Source organism: Mercurialis annua, linkage group LG1-X (genome assembly GCF_937616625.2).
Source record: "Mercurialis annua linkage group LG1-X, ddMerAnnu1.2, whole genome shotgun sequence".
In the NCBI taxonomy this organism is placed as follows: domain Eukaryota; kingdom Viridiplantae; phylum Streptophyta; class Magnoliopsida; order Malpighiales; family Euphorbiaceae; genus Mercurialis; species Mercurialis annua.
This window is the reverse complement of record NC_065570.1, coordinates 62284277-62300188: the sequence shown is the minus strand read 5'-3', so window position 1 is coordinate 62300188 and position 15912 is coordinate 62284277. Positions and strand designations below refer to the sequence as shown.

Below are 15912 nucleotides of genomic sequence, written 5' to 3'. Positions count from 1 at the left end.
GTTTTTATAGTGTATATATAGTGTATTTATAGTATATTTATGGCATTTTGTAGTGTTTTTATCGTCTATACCATGAAAACAGTGCAAATACACCATAAACACTGTAAATGCACTATAGATATACTAAAAACGGCAGAAATACACCAAAAAAACATAGATATCCTAAAAACACCAGAAATACACCAAAAATACACTAAAACGTAAATATATTATAGAATTACTACAAATGCATCATAAATCAATTTGTTCTTTACAAAATCAGTAGCAATAAAAAATATATGAATAAGAAAAAGACAAAATAAATAATTATATGAATAATAGAACAATTTTATAAATAAAAAATTATATATCTACATTAATTTATTTACGAAATGTTTAAATCATTACAAAAAACCTAAAAATTACACAAATCTAAAAACGAATCGAGAAATTCATAGCGCGAACGGAAGAGACGAACGGACTAGCGCGAACGGAAAAGACGAACGAAAAAACCACCGGAAACGACGAGAAATCCATCGGAAGTAGACGAACGAAAGCGCGAACGGAAAAGACGAACGGAAAAGCAACCGGAGGAGAAAAAATGAAAATCAAATGAAAAAAAAAGAAAAAAAGAAGAGAGAATTTTGAGAGAGAAAAGAGAGAAAAAAAAGAATGGATATGTAAAAGTTTAACCTAAAATGAGATAAGACTTCTATATATGATGAGTATTTTTATAAATAAATTAGAAAAATAGGTAGCGTAGGAAATAAGAGAAAGATGGCCAAAAATTGTATAAATAAGTTTTAAAAACAAATATTTGGTGAGAATATCCCTTTTATATTTTATATTTTGAATTTTATTTAATTATTTATGATTTAATTTATGCATATATCTTTTTTCGGTGAATCATTTTCAAATATTATTAAAAGATAAGATTCATCTAACCGTTGGTGTAATAATTTATCAGTTTTTTAATTTATTATGTGACTAACGATTTAATGATATTATATTTTGTAAATTTAAAAATCCGTCGATGACAATTATAAACTTTTATATTTATTGTTATTTTAATATTATAATTTTAAATTTTAAATTTATGTGGACCCTACAGAATGTCGGTAAAAATTACAATTCCACACCTTTCTTCTAGAAAATTGACACATGTATAAGAATCAATAAGGTCATGTTTTTTATTATAAAAAAACATTGGACCATGAAATTTAATATTGTCAAAACAACTATACATAATATAATCTTGTTAATAGATAATTTATAGAAACCAATTAATCACAATACTCGGAAATTATAATGGTTAACTATCATTAGTCTTCCAGTATTTCTTTTATGAATAATCAGGTAAGCTAAAACAATCATGCTGGTCAATGACAAAATATAATTCCATAACAATTAATTTATTTGATTATTTAATTCGATTGATTAAACAAATCATTAATTTATACTTAGGATTAAGCATCTAGTTCTGATTTTTATCTAAATTAAAAGAATTTGACAAAATCATAGTCAACTATTCACTGGATTTATCTCAAATTTATAGGAAAATCTTATATTCTAATGTGAAATATATTATTATAAGGTCAACTATCCACACACAACACAAATCGAATTCTTTTGTATTTTTTTATTTTAACTAATTTTTAATTAATATTTGTTGCAATTGTGTCTCATTTGCAACAATTAATTTTTAAACTTTTGTAATTGTTGATCTAACTTTATCGACTCATATCGTATTAGAAACTATAATTACACTGACTCACAATTCATGCATTATTCATGGCGATTAGGTGAGTAATTTGTACCGAATACTAAATCGATTGCAATTTGTCACAAGTACAATTAATGGTTGATTTTTTTACTAGGAAAATATGAGACTATGGAATGGTCAAACAAGCAATACTAATACTAATACTTAACAGCTAATTTAGTGTGATTCTATCTTTGATAAAAAAAATAATAGTTAAACAAATATTTTGTACTTAGTTAATCTGTAATGTGAAAAGAACTTTGCATTTTCGTAGTTTCATTTTTTTACTAATGACAATGAAATTATCTACATAATTTATTTTAACATAAAAAGAAATTAAATATAAAATTATTCTGAAAACATAAAAATGAAACTGCCAAAATAAAATATCTTATAATGGCAAGTGAAATTCTAAAAAGGCTGGGAAAGTATGGTTAATTTTTGTTGATAATAACAAATATTTCATTAATAAAGAAATAAGAGTACAATTTTGTCAGCAATTAATAATATTTTTTCAGTCGCGTTGACCTAACTTTTTGATAGTGTAACTCGGTGATTTGTCTACTCCACATATATAATGGTTAATTTATTTTAAACTACAAACCGACCAATGGTTTTTGAACTAGTCTGATTGAAAGAACATCAATAGCACAATTTTCATCAATAACGATTCAGATCTTGTCTCTACTGATATAATCATGAAAATAATAATAAAATTTACTAAAAGATAAATAATATCCATATAGAAAGAATAAAATTTCATGAAAAAAATAATAAAATATATTTAAAATTTGTACTTACTGAATTAAAAAAATTAAATACTAAACTAATGAAAAGAAATGGTCAATCGCCGATCAATTAAATTGATCGGCAGTGACCAAATTTATTTTTTAATTAAAAACAATAAGGAAGAGAAGAGGTGACAGCTAGGGTTTTAATTGCCAGCTTCCATTTCAAAAGTACAGTTGATTTAATAGGTCAAAACGACAACATATACATAAAAATTGTTAATGTTTTTAGTTTACAAACATTTTATTGTAAAAAAAATAATACAAACAAATACAATAAGTGCACCTCCTCCGAGAAGGACCAGCGGAGAAGCACTTCTCCTCTGGCGATCGGTTTTTGGTGGCGGTAGCAGGTCTTAGTTGCGGCTAGTTCGTCACGCTCAAGACGAACGGATTTTCAAAAAAATAATTTTTTAATTAAAAAAATTATTTTAAAAAATTATTTACATTTAATAAAATTAATTAAAATTTTGCGTATATTAAATTATTAATTATTTTGAATATACGTCAGTCGTAAAAAATACGGCGATGTCAAAAGAGTGTGGCGGTGAATTATTCTTTTGTTTGGATTTATAATATTGAGATAATTAAAATATGAATTTTAATAATTAATTAATAATTGATTTGATTTAGTTTTATTTGATTTACTATTTGGTTCGGTTGAGTTGGTTTAGTGCTTTGGTATGTGTTATATTAGCTAATTTTGTTGAGTCGGAAGTGACATGGATGATATGAGGGCAATAATTCTGGTTCGATTCGAAAATGGCTGAAAAATTTGACTATAACTGAAAAAGGACGTATAGGTTTGACATTTTTTGCTGATTAAGCTTTTAAAAAATAAATAAATAATTTTTAAAATTAGTATTTTATGATAAGTTTAAGAATCAAATTTAAACCTTTAACCGAGTGGGCTAACGGAAAAATTAATGGATGAGTGTAATTGTATAATATATCTAAATATGGGAATTTATAATGAGTTTATAGTGTATTTTGCTAAAACACAAGAACTAGGATGTCAGTAATTTATCCTTTTAAATATTCAGAAAATAGAACTCTTTTATTTAAAATTGTAACTATATTATTTAAAAATAATTGAAAACGGAAATATTTTTTTGAAAAAAATCCATATATTCCTCAATTTTTCATAAAACTAAAGGTACTTATGTATGTGGGAGTTGAAAATTCATTATCTAACTTTTGCTTTCAAAAAATTAAGTGGAGGATAAATTTGTACATCTCAATCCAAAAAAATGGCACACTAATTTCAATAAAACGTAAACACAGAAACACGTATATAAACAAACACAGCAGCATGCAACATTGCATGGCTACTACAGTGAACACATGTAACACTAACACATACACCATCTTACCACTTAAAACTCTTCAACATCTCTAACTATGAGATGTTTTTAGTTATTTTATAAAATATTTTCTCCATATTTTTTTCCCGAACGATAGATTATGTTAAAAATACACCGAAATGTATTATAAATCAATTGTTATAAATTTTTTAAACTGAACTAAACCGAACAGTTTATCAATTTGATTCAAAATGAAATAAAAACATAAAATTTAATTATAAAATTTTGGTGGTACAATACTTAAAGATTTCAAGTTTTGATAATTTTTTAGCATAACATTTTCAAGACTTCTAATTCTAACATGTTCCATTTCAAATAAATTTCAATAATAGGACCGCATTTTTAATTTGTCTAGAGATTTGAAATTGAAACTGGAAAAAAAAAAAACCAGACGTGTTGATCGAACCAAGAAAACTGCACAAACTAACAATATCAAAATACAAAGTAAAATACATCAAGCCATAATTTTTCGGCCTTAGACAACTACACCGCTTTTCCCATCCTTCAGAACCAAACTTCAGTGAAATAAAGTTGAACTGGTGAAAGAAAATATGAGTGATAAGCTATTAGAATGAAAAAATTATTCACAAAATGATATCTTCTGTTAAGTGGCGGATTCAGAAATTTTATATGGTGGGATCCATATATAGACTAAAAAAGTTAAATTAAATAATTAAAAAAAACTTTAAAAAGAAATAAATCATCAACCATTAATTTTCATATCTTAAAATATTATGTAATTATCGTGTCACTTACATTATTAAATTTTTTTATTTCAATATATGTTAATAAATTCATAAAAAAATTAAACGTTAAATAAGTAATTAATATTGATAACTCATTTTATTTTATAAATCATTCTTTATTTATTCGACTGTAGAGAAACTCAATTTATTGTTACTACAGCTATATGTAAAATAGACGTAATTGTTACCGATGAATACATTATGAGATTCAATTGCATATATTTTTTGAATGGCTTAATCACCAAAAAAACCTCACCTTTTAGTCCCTTTTCAGTTGCACCCTGACGTTACAATTTTATCAGTTGCACCCTAATTCGCACCTTTGAGTTTCAATTCCACCCTCAAAATTAAATTGGACTTTTTTCACTCGGAAATTTTTTATAAAAACCCTTTATAAAGTACTCGTTTGAACTCTTTTCCTCATAAAAAGTTAAAGATAGATGACTTATTTTAACTTTTTTCAAACAAAAAAGAAATCAATTTAGTATTTGAGGGTGGAATTGAAAAACAAAGGTGCGAATTAGGGTGTAACTGACAAAATTGCAACGTCAGGGTACATTTGAAAAGGGACTAAAAGGTGGGGTTTTTTTTTTGGTGATTAAGGCTTTTTGAATTGAATTTATATGTTATATATAAATTATTGAATAAAATTCAAATAAACATATGTTTTAAAATTTAATAAAATAACAAATATGAGATATGTATTTCTCAAAAAAAAAATTAATTACCTATAATTTAATTTGTATTAATTGATTTTAGTTTTTATGTTTGCAATAAACTACGAATGATATTTTAATGTGAACCTGTAATTTTAATTAGCATGTACCAGCTTAATTGGAGTTATAAAAGATGATTTTGTGGATTAATTCTCAATTAAAACTTTAAAAGATGGCTTTATGTACTAACTTCGAACAAAGGATCAATTCACCCCCCTCAACTTGGCACGAAATATCAAATGAGTCATTCTCGTCGCTTTTGGTACAAACAGACCCAAAACTTGCGTTTTCGTATCGAATCAGCCCCTTTTTTATTCTTGCCCACTCTCAACCTGTGTTTGAAACACACTCTCCTGGTTAAAAGTCTAGAATAGTGCTTATTATTTTTAAAAATTACAAAATAATACCTGAATTAAAAAAAACTAAATTTTAAAAAAAATAAATTGAAGGAGGAGCAGCTCAGCTGCTCCTCCTCAGCTCCTCCGGCTGCCGGAGGAGCATTGCTCCATCGGAGGAGCAGACCCATCTGGGTCTGCTCCTCCATCGGAAGAGCAGACCCAGACTGCTCCTCCATCGGAAGAGCAGACCCAGATGGGTCTGCTCTTCCCCGTGGAGCAGACCCATCTGGGTCTGCTCCTCCATCGTGGAGGAGCAGATCCATCCGGCGAAGAGCAGACCCATCGGGTCTGCTCCTCCACGATGGAGGAGCAGACCCGATGGGTCTGCTCTTCACTGTGGAGCAGACCCATCTGGGTCTGCTCTTCCACGATGGAGGAGCAGACCCACTGAGATTGCGGGAAAAAAACGCGATGAAAAAAAAAATTCGAAAAAAACGATGAATTAGAGTTAATTGTGTTTTATTAGAGTAAATTAGGGTATAATTAAGAGTTTTGATTAAGTAAAATATAATTTTTTAATAAATTAAAATAAAATGTAATTAATTCGAGTTAAATGTGTTTAATTAAGATATAATTATAGTTTTAATTAGTTAGGATATGCTTAATTAAGTTAATTAAATAAAATTAACAAACTCACTCTCTCAAGGGCTCTTTTGATACGAAAACGCAAGTTTTGAGTCTGTTTGTACCAAAAGCGGCGAGAATGACTCATTTGATATTTCGTGCCAAGTTGAGGGGGTGAATTGATCCTTTGTTCTACTAACTTCATTAGAATTTGAGAAGGTGGGTATAGACTAAAATATAAACATTTGTTATTTATTTATTTACTTTTTCATTATATAGAATTATATATAGTAATTTTTTCCCAAGAAAAGGTGGGGTTCATGGACCCATCATTGTAGGCATGGATGAGCTAACTCCAAAAACCCCTCCTCAGGATCCGCCTCTGCTTCTATTATAATTTAATAAATAATTATAACAACTTACAACAGTCAGGAGCAAACATAAAGATGGGATCGTCAACCGACTGATTGATACTATTAGTTCTATTTTTTCTCCCTTTTTTTTATTTTTCTCTTTTATATAACTATTATCGTTTTATATATTTTACACGTGATTTGTAATGACTCATCAAATTATAATAATTATATTTATATTTTATATTATAATATTATATTTATATTTAATTAATAATTAATAATTATATTTAAATATCAAATAATAATTAAAATAATAACTAGTTAGAAATAATTTATTTTATTTAATAATTCGGATGACTTTAATAGTTTAAATTTTTAGTTGATACTCAAAATTTATAATTATAGAAAATAAAAAATATTATATAGTAATTCAAATGATATTTTTTAAAAAATAATTTATCTTATTTAAAATTTTAGGTGATTAAAAATAATTAATATAATAATTATCAACTATTTAAAATAATTTATTTTAATTAATACTATATAGCATAATAATTTACTTTAGTTAATACTCTAACGGTAATAATTATTTTAATAGTTTTTTAACTAATATTTTATAAAATAAAAAAAACATTAATTTTAACATGCATGTCCTCTCCATCTTCTTTCTCAATTAGTATTTTCATATCATCCAAAATTGTGGAGTCCTTGACACAAGGCGAGAAATATATATTATCAATAATAGACGTCATAATTTTTAATGCCGTTCGCTTATCATCGTCGTCTATTACTTGTAATTTTGCATATGTTAAGCGAATGTGTAATTGAATGGCACCTTAAGTGGTTAAAAAGTCCGTATGGCCTTCTTTCAGCAAATTCTGTTATTATGTCTGATACACATTATATACTTCTATTTACAGAAATTAATACAATTGCTATTTTGCAGATTAGTATTTTTATATATAAATGTTTGACTATATTTTTTATATATATATATATATATATATATATTTGATTATTTTTTTTGATATATTTTTGGCTAGGATATCAGCCAACTGAACTAAATATTTATTTTGAAAACACCTACATGTGTAAACCTAATAAAATTATAAAAGAAGAGAAAATAAATTTTACAAACCTAATAAAAGATAGTATATTGTGTACATATGTTACACCAAATACACGAATCAAATTTGAATCAAGTGGTAACTCCATCATCCAACTCCATTAATCCTTCCTTTTAAATTAGGTTCAAAGGCTAACCATTTTGTTCGTCCGTTTCTGAATTATTTACATTTAATTTATAAGCACAACCACTTTATTTAAATGAGAAGAGAGACTATATACATATACAACCACCTTTTCTCTCTCTTCCTCAACAGATTTTGTACTTTATACATAATACTCTCCACAAACAGACAACCCACTCAGTTTATCTTCACCAATTAATATTAATTAATTATCTCACAATTAACCTTCTTTTAAATGTTTAGTTTAATCATTCGAAAATATTATAAAGGCCTAAAATGCCTTTTTACAACATTCAAGAGTCGTGATAAAAAAGAACCCTAGCTTACTATAAGTATCTATCTATAACATAATAATTTACTAATTAATGTGTATGATCTCACCATTTTTCTTCCTTTTAATTAAGCAAGTGGAAAGCTTCCTCATGCAAATATATATAATTAAATTGATTTACATTTACAAGATGACACGGAGATTAAATAATATAAAGATATTAATAAAGAGAAAAGGAAATTAAAATAAAAGATCCTATCTCCTCTAAAGTACCTCATCAAAGAAAACCTACAACAGCGCATATCGACCGATGGATCATTCATCAGAATACAATAATTAAGATTGTTTATCATCTGATCCATCAAAAGTTTGTGAAATGATTTTGTGATTGTTGAATCATTTGTAGATGATCAGTTGTTGTTTGGCACGAATTATCATCCCCCATCATGCTCCTGAATTTTAAGAATAACAGAAACAAATAACATTAGATCAATAAATCCAATAAAAATAAATTACAAATTAAATTCTATAAAAGAAGTAATATCTAACGATAATTCTTTTTACGGATTATATACACAATAAATGTAAGTGATTTGTTCGTATATATCCGATATAAATAAGATATTTCGATTAAAAAGTATATATCATGAAATTATTGCTTGTTATTATTCTAATAATTCAAACTAAATCACTTTTTAATCGGTCATAAAATGCATAGGTCTTACTCTCGAGGACGGGATGCCCAAAGGGAGCTCAGTGCTCGTAACCGCCCGTAATACTCTCCGATCACCAGAAAACACCGAGCCCCCTGTCGTACAGTGAGTATTCGGCGAAGTTGGTGAAGAGTTTGCTGTCTCAAATTATCAGCCTGCGCCATTACATGAAAACATTCAATAATTCATGCAATATCTTATAAATCATTGCTTAACATGAAAATGTTACTGATTTTATTACAAAGCTTACTGCATATTATTACTTGTTAAAAACAGCAAAATCACAACCACCAGACAAGAACATGTAATGGGTCCCAAGGTGAAATGGGTTGAAACTCATGAGTTTGTCTTATGTATAAGAAATGGACCGTTTCAATAATACATAGACAGATTTAATTATTTTAATAAAATGTAATTTATAATACAAGTGTTGTTGATAGGTTGAGAGCTAGGGTTTTTATTTCAACAAACGTCATTTTCTAACCACCTTTTGATAGTAACATTTAGATGAGAAAACTACATCAAAAACCCTAGATAACCATCAACACTACAAATACATTGATTCTCATCACCTTTAACACACCAAACCAAAAAACAAAAAACAAAAGTTAAAACCAAACTGAAGAAATATCTGTAAGGATATAAAAGAATTCAAAGCCAACCGAGCCGTTCGATTGATTTTTTAATTCGGTTCGATTTGCATTGAACTTAACTACATCTTTTCATATCCAAAATCGAATCAAACTAAATTTGTCAGTTCAGCGATTATTCAGTTTGGTTATACTTTTATATATAAAAGAAAAATATTTAAGTGGACCATCAACTGGACAAATAAGTAGTATAAAAGTTATGTTCTTTCATGTCTTCAAGTTGACCTAAAAACCTGATGGCGACAGCTAGAATTATAAAATTTCCCGACTCATGAATTATATCACCCTATACAGACATAAATGTATGTTAAAGATAATCCCACATTGCTTAATGTAACTATATAAACCTTCTGGTAGGCAATTATCCATTTTATAAATTTATAATTTAGAAAAAAAAAATATTTATTTGATCTATTTTAAATATTAATTGTTATATATTACTCTATTTTATAAAGAAAGAAAAATCTGCAACCGACACCAATACAATATATATAGAAGGCAAGTGTAGCATATAAACTTCTTGTTGACTAAATAAAATAAAAACTATATAATATAAAAATGGTTTTAAATTTAAGCTAGAAAGTCAAATTAAATTGTTAAATCAAAGTCGTTTTCGGGAAAGTATAAGCAATGGGTCTCTTACCCTTCAGGTGTAAGGTAGACTTGGCGGCGCATTAGTTTTATAGAATTTGATAATATTTACTATAAACAAATTAACATTTTATCTTACTATTATTCAGGTTTTTCTAATTCTTCATTTTCAGCAATAATTGTATAAAATATTATATTAGAAATAATTGCTTATAAAAAAATATTGTATTATCATTGAAGAATTTATATATTAATAGTTGATTATCGTCAAATCTTAAGGTAGATTGCTATATATGCGTCATCTAAGAACTTGTTTCAACCTAAACTAGAGAATGTATTCCAAGCTTTCAATATTATTAATATGTCAATTCCCCTAAATCAATTTATTTAAAGAAATTATATGAATGATTATATTTAAAATACTCCAGACCTGAATATTCATTGAACTTAAAATGTGAACAAATCTATCTTTAAATTATAATCAATTTTTTTATGCTAGAAATTTAGAAATTCAGATAATGACAATAAACTTAGAGCAAAATGATATAAAGAGACGTGTAATGTGAAAAAAGATATACCTGGCGAACGAAACCTTCAAGATTGGCGAGCTTGCCGAGAGCAACTGCCATCTGTTGCATGCCGTCAATGACAGCTCCGCTAGAAATGGTGTCAACTAGAGACTGCTGAAGCTGGTCAAGTCCTTGAGACAGCGCCTCTTCTGCCTGCTGTGATGACTGTTGCAGACTGTAAATCCCCATGAATTGCTGTTCTGTTAACGGGTCTAACTGCGTTATTAACATCTGTTCAACACATCAAACAAAATTTACACTCATTACTAGGGGCTTTTCGGTCATTTAACATCACTTGCATGCGGGTTACTACTATATTTAGACCGAATCGGTTAAAAAACACTATGATTTAAATGGTTTAGTCGGTTTAATAACTTTCAGTTTTGCTATTTCGGTTCAAAAAGGTTGAATTGTATTTTTAAGTGACCTCGGTTTTCAGCCTAGTAGGCTCAATCAGTCGGTCGAGTTCGGTTCTTAAAACACTGATTATAACAGTTAATAGGGGGTTTTGGTCATTTAGCATGTGTGTTACTACTATTTTTAGGCCATAATTTTCCAATCATAAGAGGAAATGCTTTTAATAGTTAAAATAATCCTTTGCCTGAAATGGACCAATCTTTTGCTGCCCTCCAAAAGGACTTCTCTTTAGGGCACTTTAGCTTGTCTAATCACTTTTAAATGGATAATGTGCCCTTTAAAAGGGAATCTTTAATTCCTTAACAATAACATAGATATTCCATGCATCTTCTCTTTTGGCAAAATGACAAAAATGGCCCAACACAGTTTCTCCATATTAAAAAATTTATCAAACCGGACCAATCAAACCAAATTTATCTGTTCGGTTAAGTTATTCGGTTTAGTTCACTTTTGAAACACCTCTAGGTGTTATAAAACATATATGTGATGCAATGTGCTAAAATGCATTAAGAAATGCAAACCTTGATGAGTTCTGATGGCCTAAAACCACCCATCCAGAGGAAGCACCGCTCCGCCGGAGTCGACCACATTCCGGTAATAAGGTGAAAAACATCAGTTCTGGCGGCTACTCCCTTCAACCGGAAAATTTCATCATAATGTGAAATGTATCTATCTATAATAACTCTTAGGTCTCCATCTGATAAATGTGCTTGTAACCCTGTCCTCAATTCTGACATGTGCCTATGATCATCCTCTAACCATCTTGCATACTCCATATCAAATATCGCAGCTCCTGTTTACAATTAGTTATAATCATATTCAAATTTGAAGGATTAATAATTCATTTGAAAACTCGATTTTTAAGCTCCATAAGATTAGTCATTTTTTTGCTAAATGAAATATAAAATAAATAGGGTAGTTGAACAAATAATAATATAATAAAAATGTTGATGGAGTATTTTACTTTCCAATTTGCCTTTTAACTAAAAGAATTAGATTTAAAAGTAGAAAAAGCTTGATATACTAAAGGATCAATAATTGTGCAAATTATAAAAGTAAAAATCAAGGAGGTGAGAAAAGCTCTATATGCTAGGAAAAGGCCAAACAATATTTTCTTAGGATAATGTTATTTTATCAATAAAGTTCCATTTCGGTCCTCCAACTTGTCACAACAAATTTAAAGAGTTCAAATTTGTAGTTTTGAACAAAAACACCTACAACTTCGGATCAGTTTACACCTAACCCATCAAGACTGACGTCAATTTATGGTGTAAACTGATATAAAACTGATAAATTGTAGATTTTTTGTTCAAAATCATAATTTGGACTCTTTTGATCTTTAATTTGTGCAAAGTTGGAGAGGCGAAACGAACCTTTGTTGGTTTTATTTCACACTCTTCTATGAAAGCTGCTTGGATTAAAAAATTCTAAATATGTTTTGAAAATTAAACTCAGTCAAATTAAGAAAACTCCTGCCAAATGTATCATTGAGATTGTAAAACATTTTCAAAATTTGACTGAATTATTAAAAACTCATTATTGTGAAAAATATTTATAATAATTTAAATGTGGGTCAATGCTCAACCACCAATCTTCCAATTAAAAACTAGAAGCAGGTTTGATCAAAACAACATTTCAATTTTTGTGTTCATTTTTTGCATATTTTTTTCAGGACTAACTATCAAAGAATATTTTGCATTTGGTCTTATATGACTAAGTTATAGAATTATGACATATAATTAATATTTTGGGCTAAGCTAAAGTCTGCTTAATCACCAAATGTCATATCAAGATAAAGACTGACACTTATTTTTTTCTTAATTTGTATGCTTTGAATTTTGGACTTTATTTTTTGTCTGTCAAAACTTTAAGCTTTTTTCCATTTTAAAAAAGACTCACCAGAGCTTAAACTGCCACCACCACCACCACAGCCACCTAAGAACAATCCCTGTAAAGCAGCCCAGAAATTTTTTATAATAATTTGTTTTTTCCAAAGTAATCAGAAGAAAATTTACATAATTTTAAAAATTAAACCTGTTGTCTGGCTCTTTGAAGATCTTGCTCAATTTGAGTAAGCTTTATTCTACTGGATTCTAGCTGCTGAACATAGGCCTGTTTTAATACAAGTAGAATGACACATTAATTATTTATCACTATAAATGAACATATAAAATTACATGCACATATATAGAGCATTAAATTAGTCCTCTAAGTTGGTGAATATGTGCCCATACCTTCTTCCTGAGGCGGCTTTTTCTTGCAGCTTCTCTGTTTTGAGCTAAACGTCTCAATGTCTGAAACCAACATGAAAAAGTAACGGGCTTTGGTCTTCAAAATAGTTTTAAACATGAAAAGATAGAATCTTTGGAAGAAATTTAGTGGAAAATTTGGGGGAATTGAGTAGATTTTACCTTTGCATCAAGCTGTTTCTCTGATGTTGAGCCTTTTCTCTGCAACATTATAGAATCAGATTTCAAATTTCTAAACAACGCAGAAGAACTAAAGAAAAATGGAAATGCAATGAGAATTTATTGTTCAGAAAGTTTTTGAGAGAGAATTCTTATCATAATTACGAAGAAAATCTCACAGAGTTTTGAGGAAGAAATTGTGGTATTTTATGCTGAGGAGAGTGGTGTTCTTGGAAATGATAATCATGAACATGAAAAGGGTAGACAAAATCATCATTATCTGCCATTATTTGTTGGGAGGTATTTCAAATTGTAAGGCTAAAAACAAGAGGCTAAACTGGGAGTTATAGGCATGGGATAGTAAAGCTAAGTAATAATTATTGTGAGGAAGAAACAGTGTGAAGATTCTGAGTTTGGCCTTTTTATATGTACAAACCCTCACTCTGATTCTATGTCAGACAAAATCCCTCAGAAATCAGAGAAACTCTGCCATTTTTTATTTTCTGGGTCGTTGGGATCTGTGCTTTTCAAGATATGCTGAGAGAGAAAAGAGAAGAGAACAGTAATAATAACAATAAAGATACCAACTTTTTCCTCAGTTTTGGGATTTGGAAAGAGAAGCTATAGCAAATTGGAAATTAGCGATCAACAAAATTAAACTGTAGCTTAAGAACCTTTTCTTGTGCTGTTTTTGCAGCTGGTGGATTCACTTCTGAGGGTCCTCCTCCTCCTCCGGCTGCCATATCTATATTTTGATGCTGTTGAAGCTGTAAATGTTTCTGATCAAAAATCTGATGATCGGAAGATGCTTTTTTACTAATTGGTGATTCTGGGTCAGCTTTGCTTGAAAGAGTGTTTACTGCTGATCCTGAATCAGTACTCTCCCCTTCTGATTTTGAACTTCCCTAACAAAACCAAATCAAATTATTCAATTAGCCATTGAATTTGATCAAATTATGCAAATGGGTACTGCTCAAAGACTACCAGAAAAAAGTGAACTTTTTCAACAAACAAAATTTCCCATGGGAACTAAAAAGTGAAGAAGATCTTGAAATTTTTGGTATCTTTAAGTAGTACTCATTATCAAAAGACAAAAACATAGTCAAAGATTGAGAAAGCAAGCTGTGAAACTACTACTCTTGGTGTGTGTTGGAATCTCATTGGCCATGAAGGGAACATTTCCAGAGTAGCTGCAGGTCTGCCTGTTACTGTAAATAAAGCTGCAACAAATCAACAAAGAAATTAAAATCTCTAAGGATCATCATCATCATCCACAGCAACAACAAATTTAAAAAAAAAATGAACTTTTTTAAGACATTTTCAAAACTTTGCCACCTAATCCAATCTCTCTCTTTGCAGTTATGTTGTAAAGGTCAGAAAATCATGCTAAAGAGGTCAGATTACTATGTTTGTAGCTTCACACCATTCAACTCTCTTGCATAAAAATGATTACACTCTTGCAAATGGTAAGCCCCATCTGTTCAAAACTCAATCTTTTTTCTTTTATTTCCTCTGCTTTTCTCTGAATTGGTAATAAATTATATCAAAAACGTCACAGAAAACAAGAAAAAGGGCATACGTGCTTTAGCTTCATCATTCCTAATCTTAACTCCTTGCAGAACTATTGCTTCTTCCAGCTCTCCAAAATCAAAAGCAGATCCTTCTTGGTTCCTGAAAACACAAAAACAAACAAAATAATGAATACCCGTAATAGAACTAATCAAGAAAGATTCAAATATTATTACATGTAACTAGTAGAAGGATTGTTGAGTCCATGAAGAGCAGCTGCATAAGAAAGATGGTGATGATGATGATTAGAAGGGCCCGTGTCTGATAAACCAGTCCCTCCAATTCCGTGGCTAGCCATGCAAAAAGACTCCAATTTTTTCACTTAAATCATTCTCTTCAATTCTTCAACCTATGAAACTAAAACCAGAACTGGTTACACAAACAAAAAAGACAGAGGAGTTTGAAGAAGTCATCGTGTAATAAAATTTACCTGAGTTTTGAGTTTGAATTGTTCAGAAGCAAAAACCAAGTGAGAAATAGTGAGAGAGAACACAAAAAAAGAGTGGGAGATGAAAGCTTGATTGTCAAAGGAGAAGTCTTAATCTCAGATATATATTTCATTTAGTTTCATGTGTGTCTCTATCTATAACTATAAGCTATGCCTCTCTCTTATTACTACTACTACTACTACTTCTATGTGAAGAAACCAAACTTTGTTTGATTTTGGTGCTTTTTATTTTTCTTTTTGGGTTTATAATAATTAACCTATATTTATCTCTTGTGTAGTAAAATATTTATGAGGTTTTGGAACTCAGTATCCTTCTCCTTGAATACAATAGTACACACACCACAATCCTGTCT

General features: G+C 29.1%; 1 protein-coding gene across 3 annotated transcripts; it reads right to left on the bottom strand.

The window, feature by feature from the left end:
* Positions 1–8316: 8316 nt before the first annotated feature.
* LOC126665539 (transcription factor TGA9) lies at positions 8317–15912 on the bottom strand. Of its 3 annotated transcripts, none has more exons than XM_050358360.2 (13): positions 15542–15912; positions 15288–15468; positions 15122–15213; positions 14677–14762; positions 14217–14447; positions 13546–13584; positions 13369–13428; positions 13169–13246; positions 13034–13082; positions 11656–11927; positions 10727–10948; positions 8920–9062; positions 8317–8646 (listed from the first exon to the last, which is right to left on the bottom strand). In XM_050358360.2, exons 2-13 carry the CDS (start codon positions 15407–15409, stop codon positions 8556–8558), a joined length of 1485 nt encoding a protein of 494 aa, XP_050214317.1. In that variant the 5' UTR covers positions 15410–15468; positions 15542–15912; the 3' UTR covers positions 8317–8555. The 3 variants fall into 3 exon arrangements, with proteins under 3 accessions (XP_050214317.1, XP_050214318.1, XP_050214319.1); XM_050358361.2 differs by having other exon boundaries at positions 15288–15460; XM_050358362.2 differs by having other exon boundaries at positions 14680–14762; positions 15542–15910.

What these genes read in the sequence shown, in the direction of transcription:
- LOC126665539 (XM_050358360.2), bottom strand. Translation starts at nt 15,409, where the DNA reads ATGGCTAGCCACGGAATTGGAGGGACTGGTTTATCAGACACGGGCCCT. An exon ending in TCCAACACACACCAAGAGTA is followed by an intron (nt 14,448 to 14,676) that starts GTAGTTTCACAG and finishes TGGTTTTGTTAG; the next exon opens with GGAAGTTCAAAATCAGAAGG. An exon ending in AAAGCCGCCTCAGGAAGAAG is followed by an intron (nt 13,247 to 13,368) that starts GTATGGGCACAT and finishes GTATTAAAACAG; the next exon opens with GCCTATGTTCAGCAGCTAGA.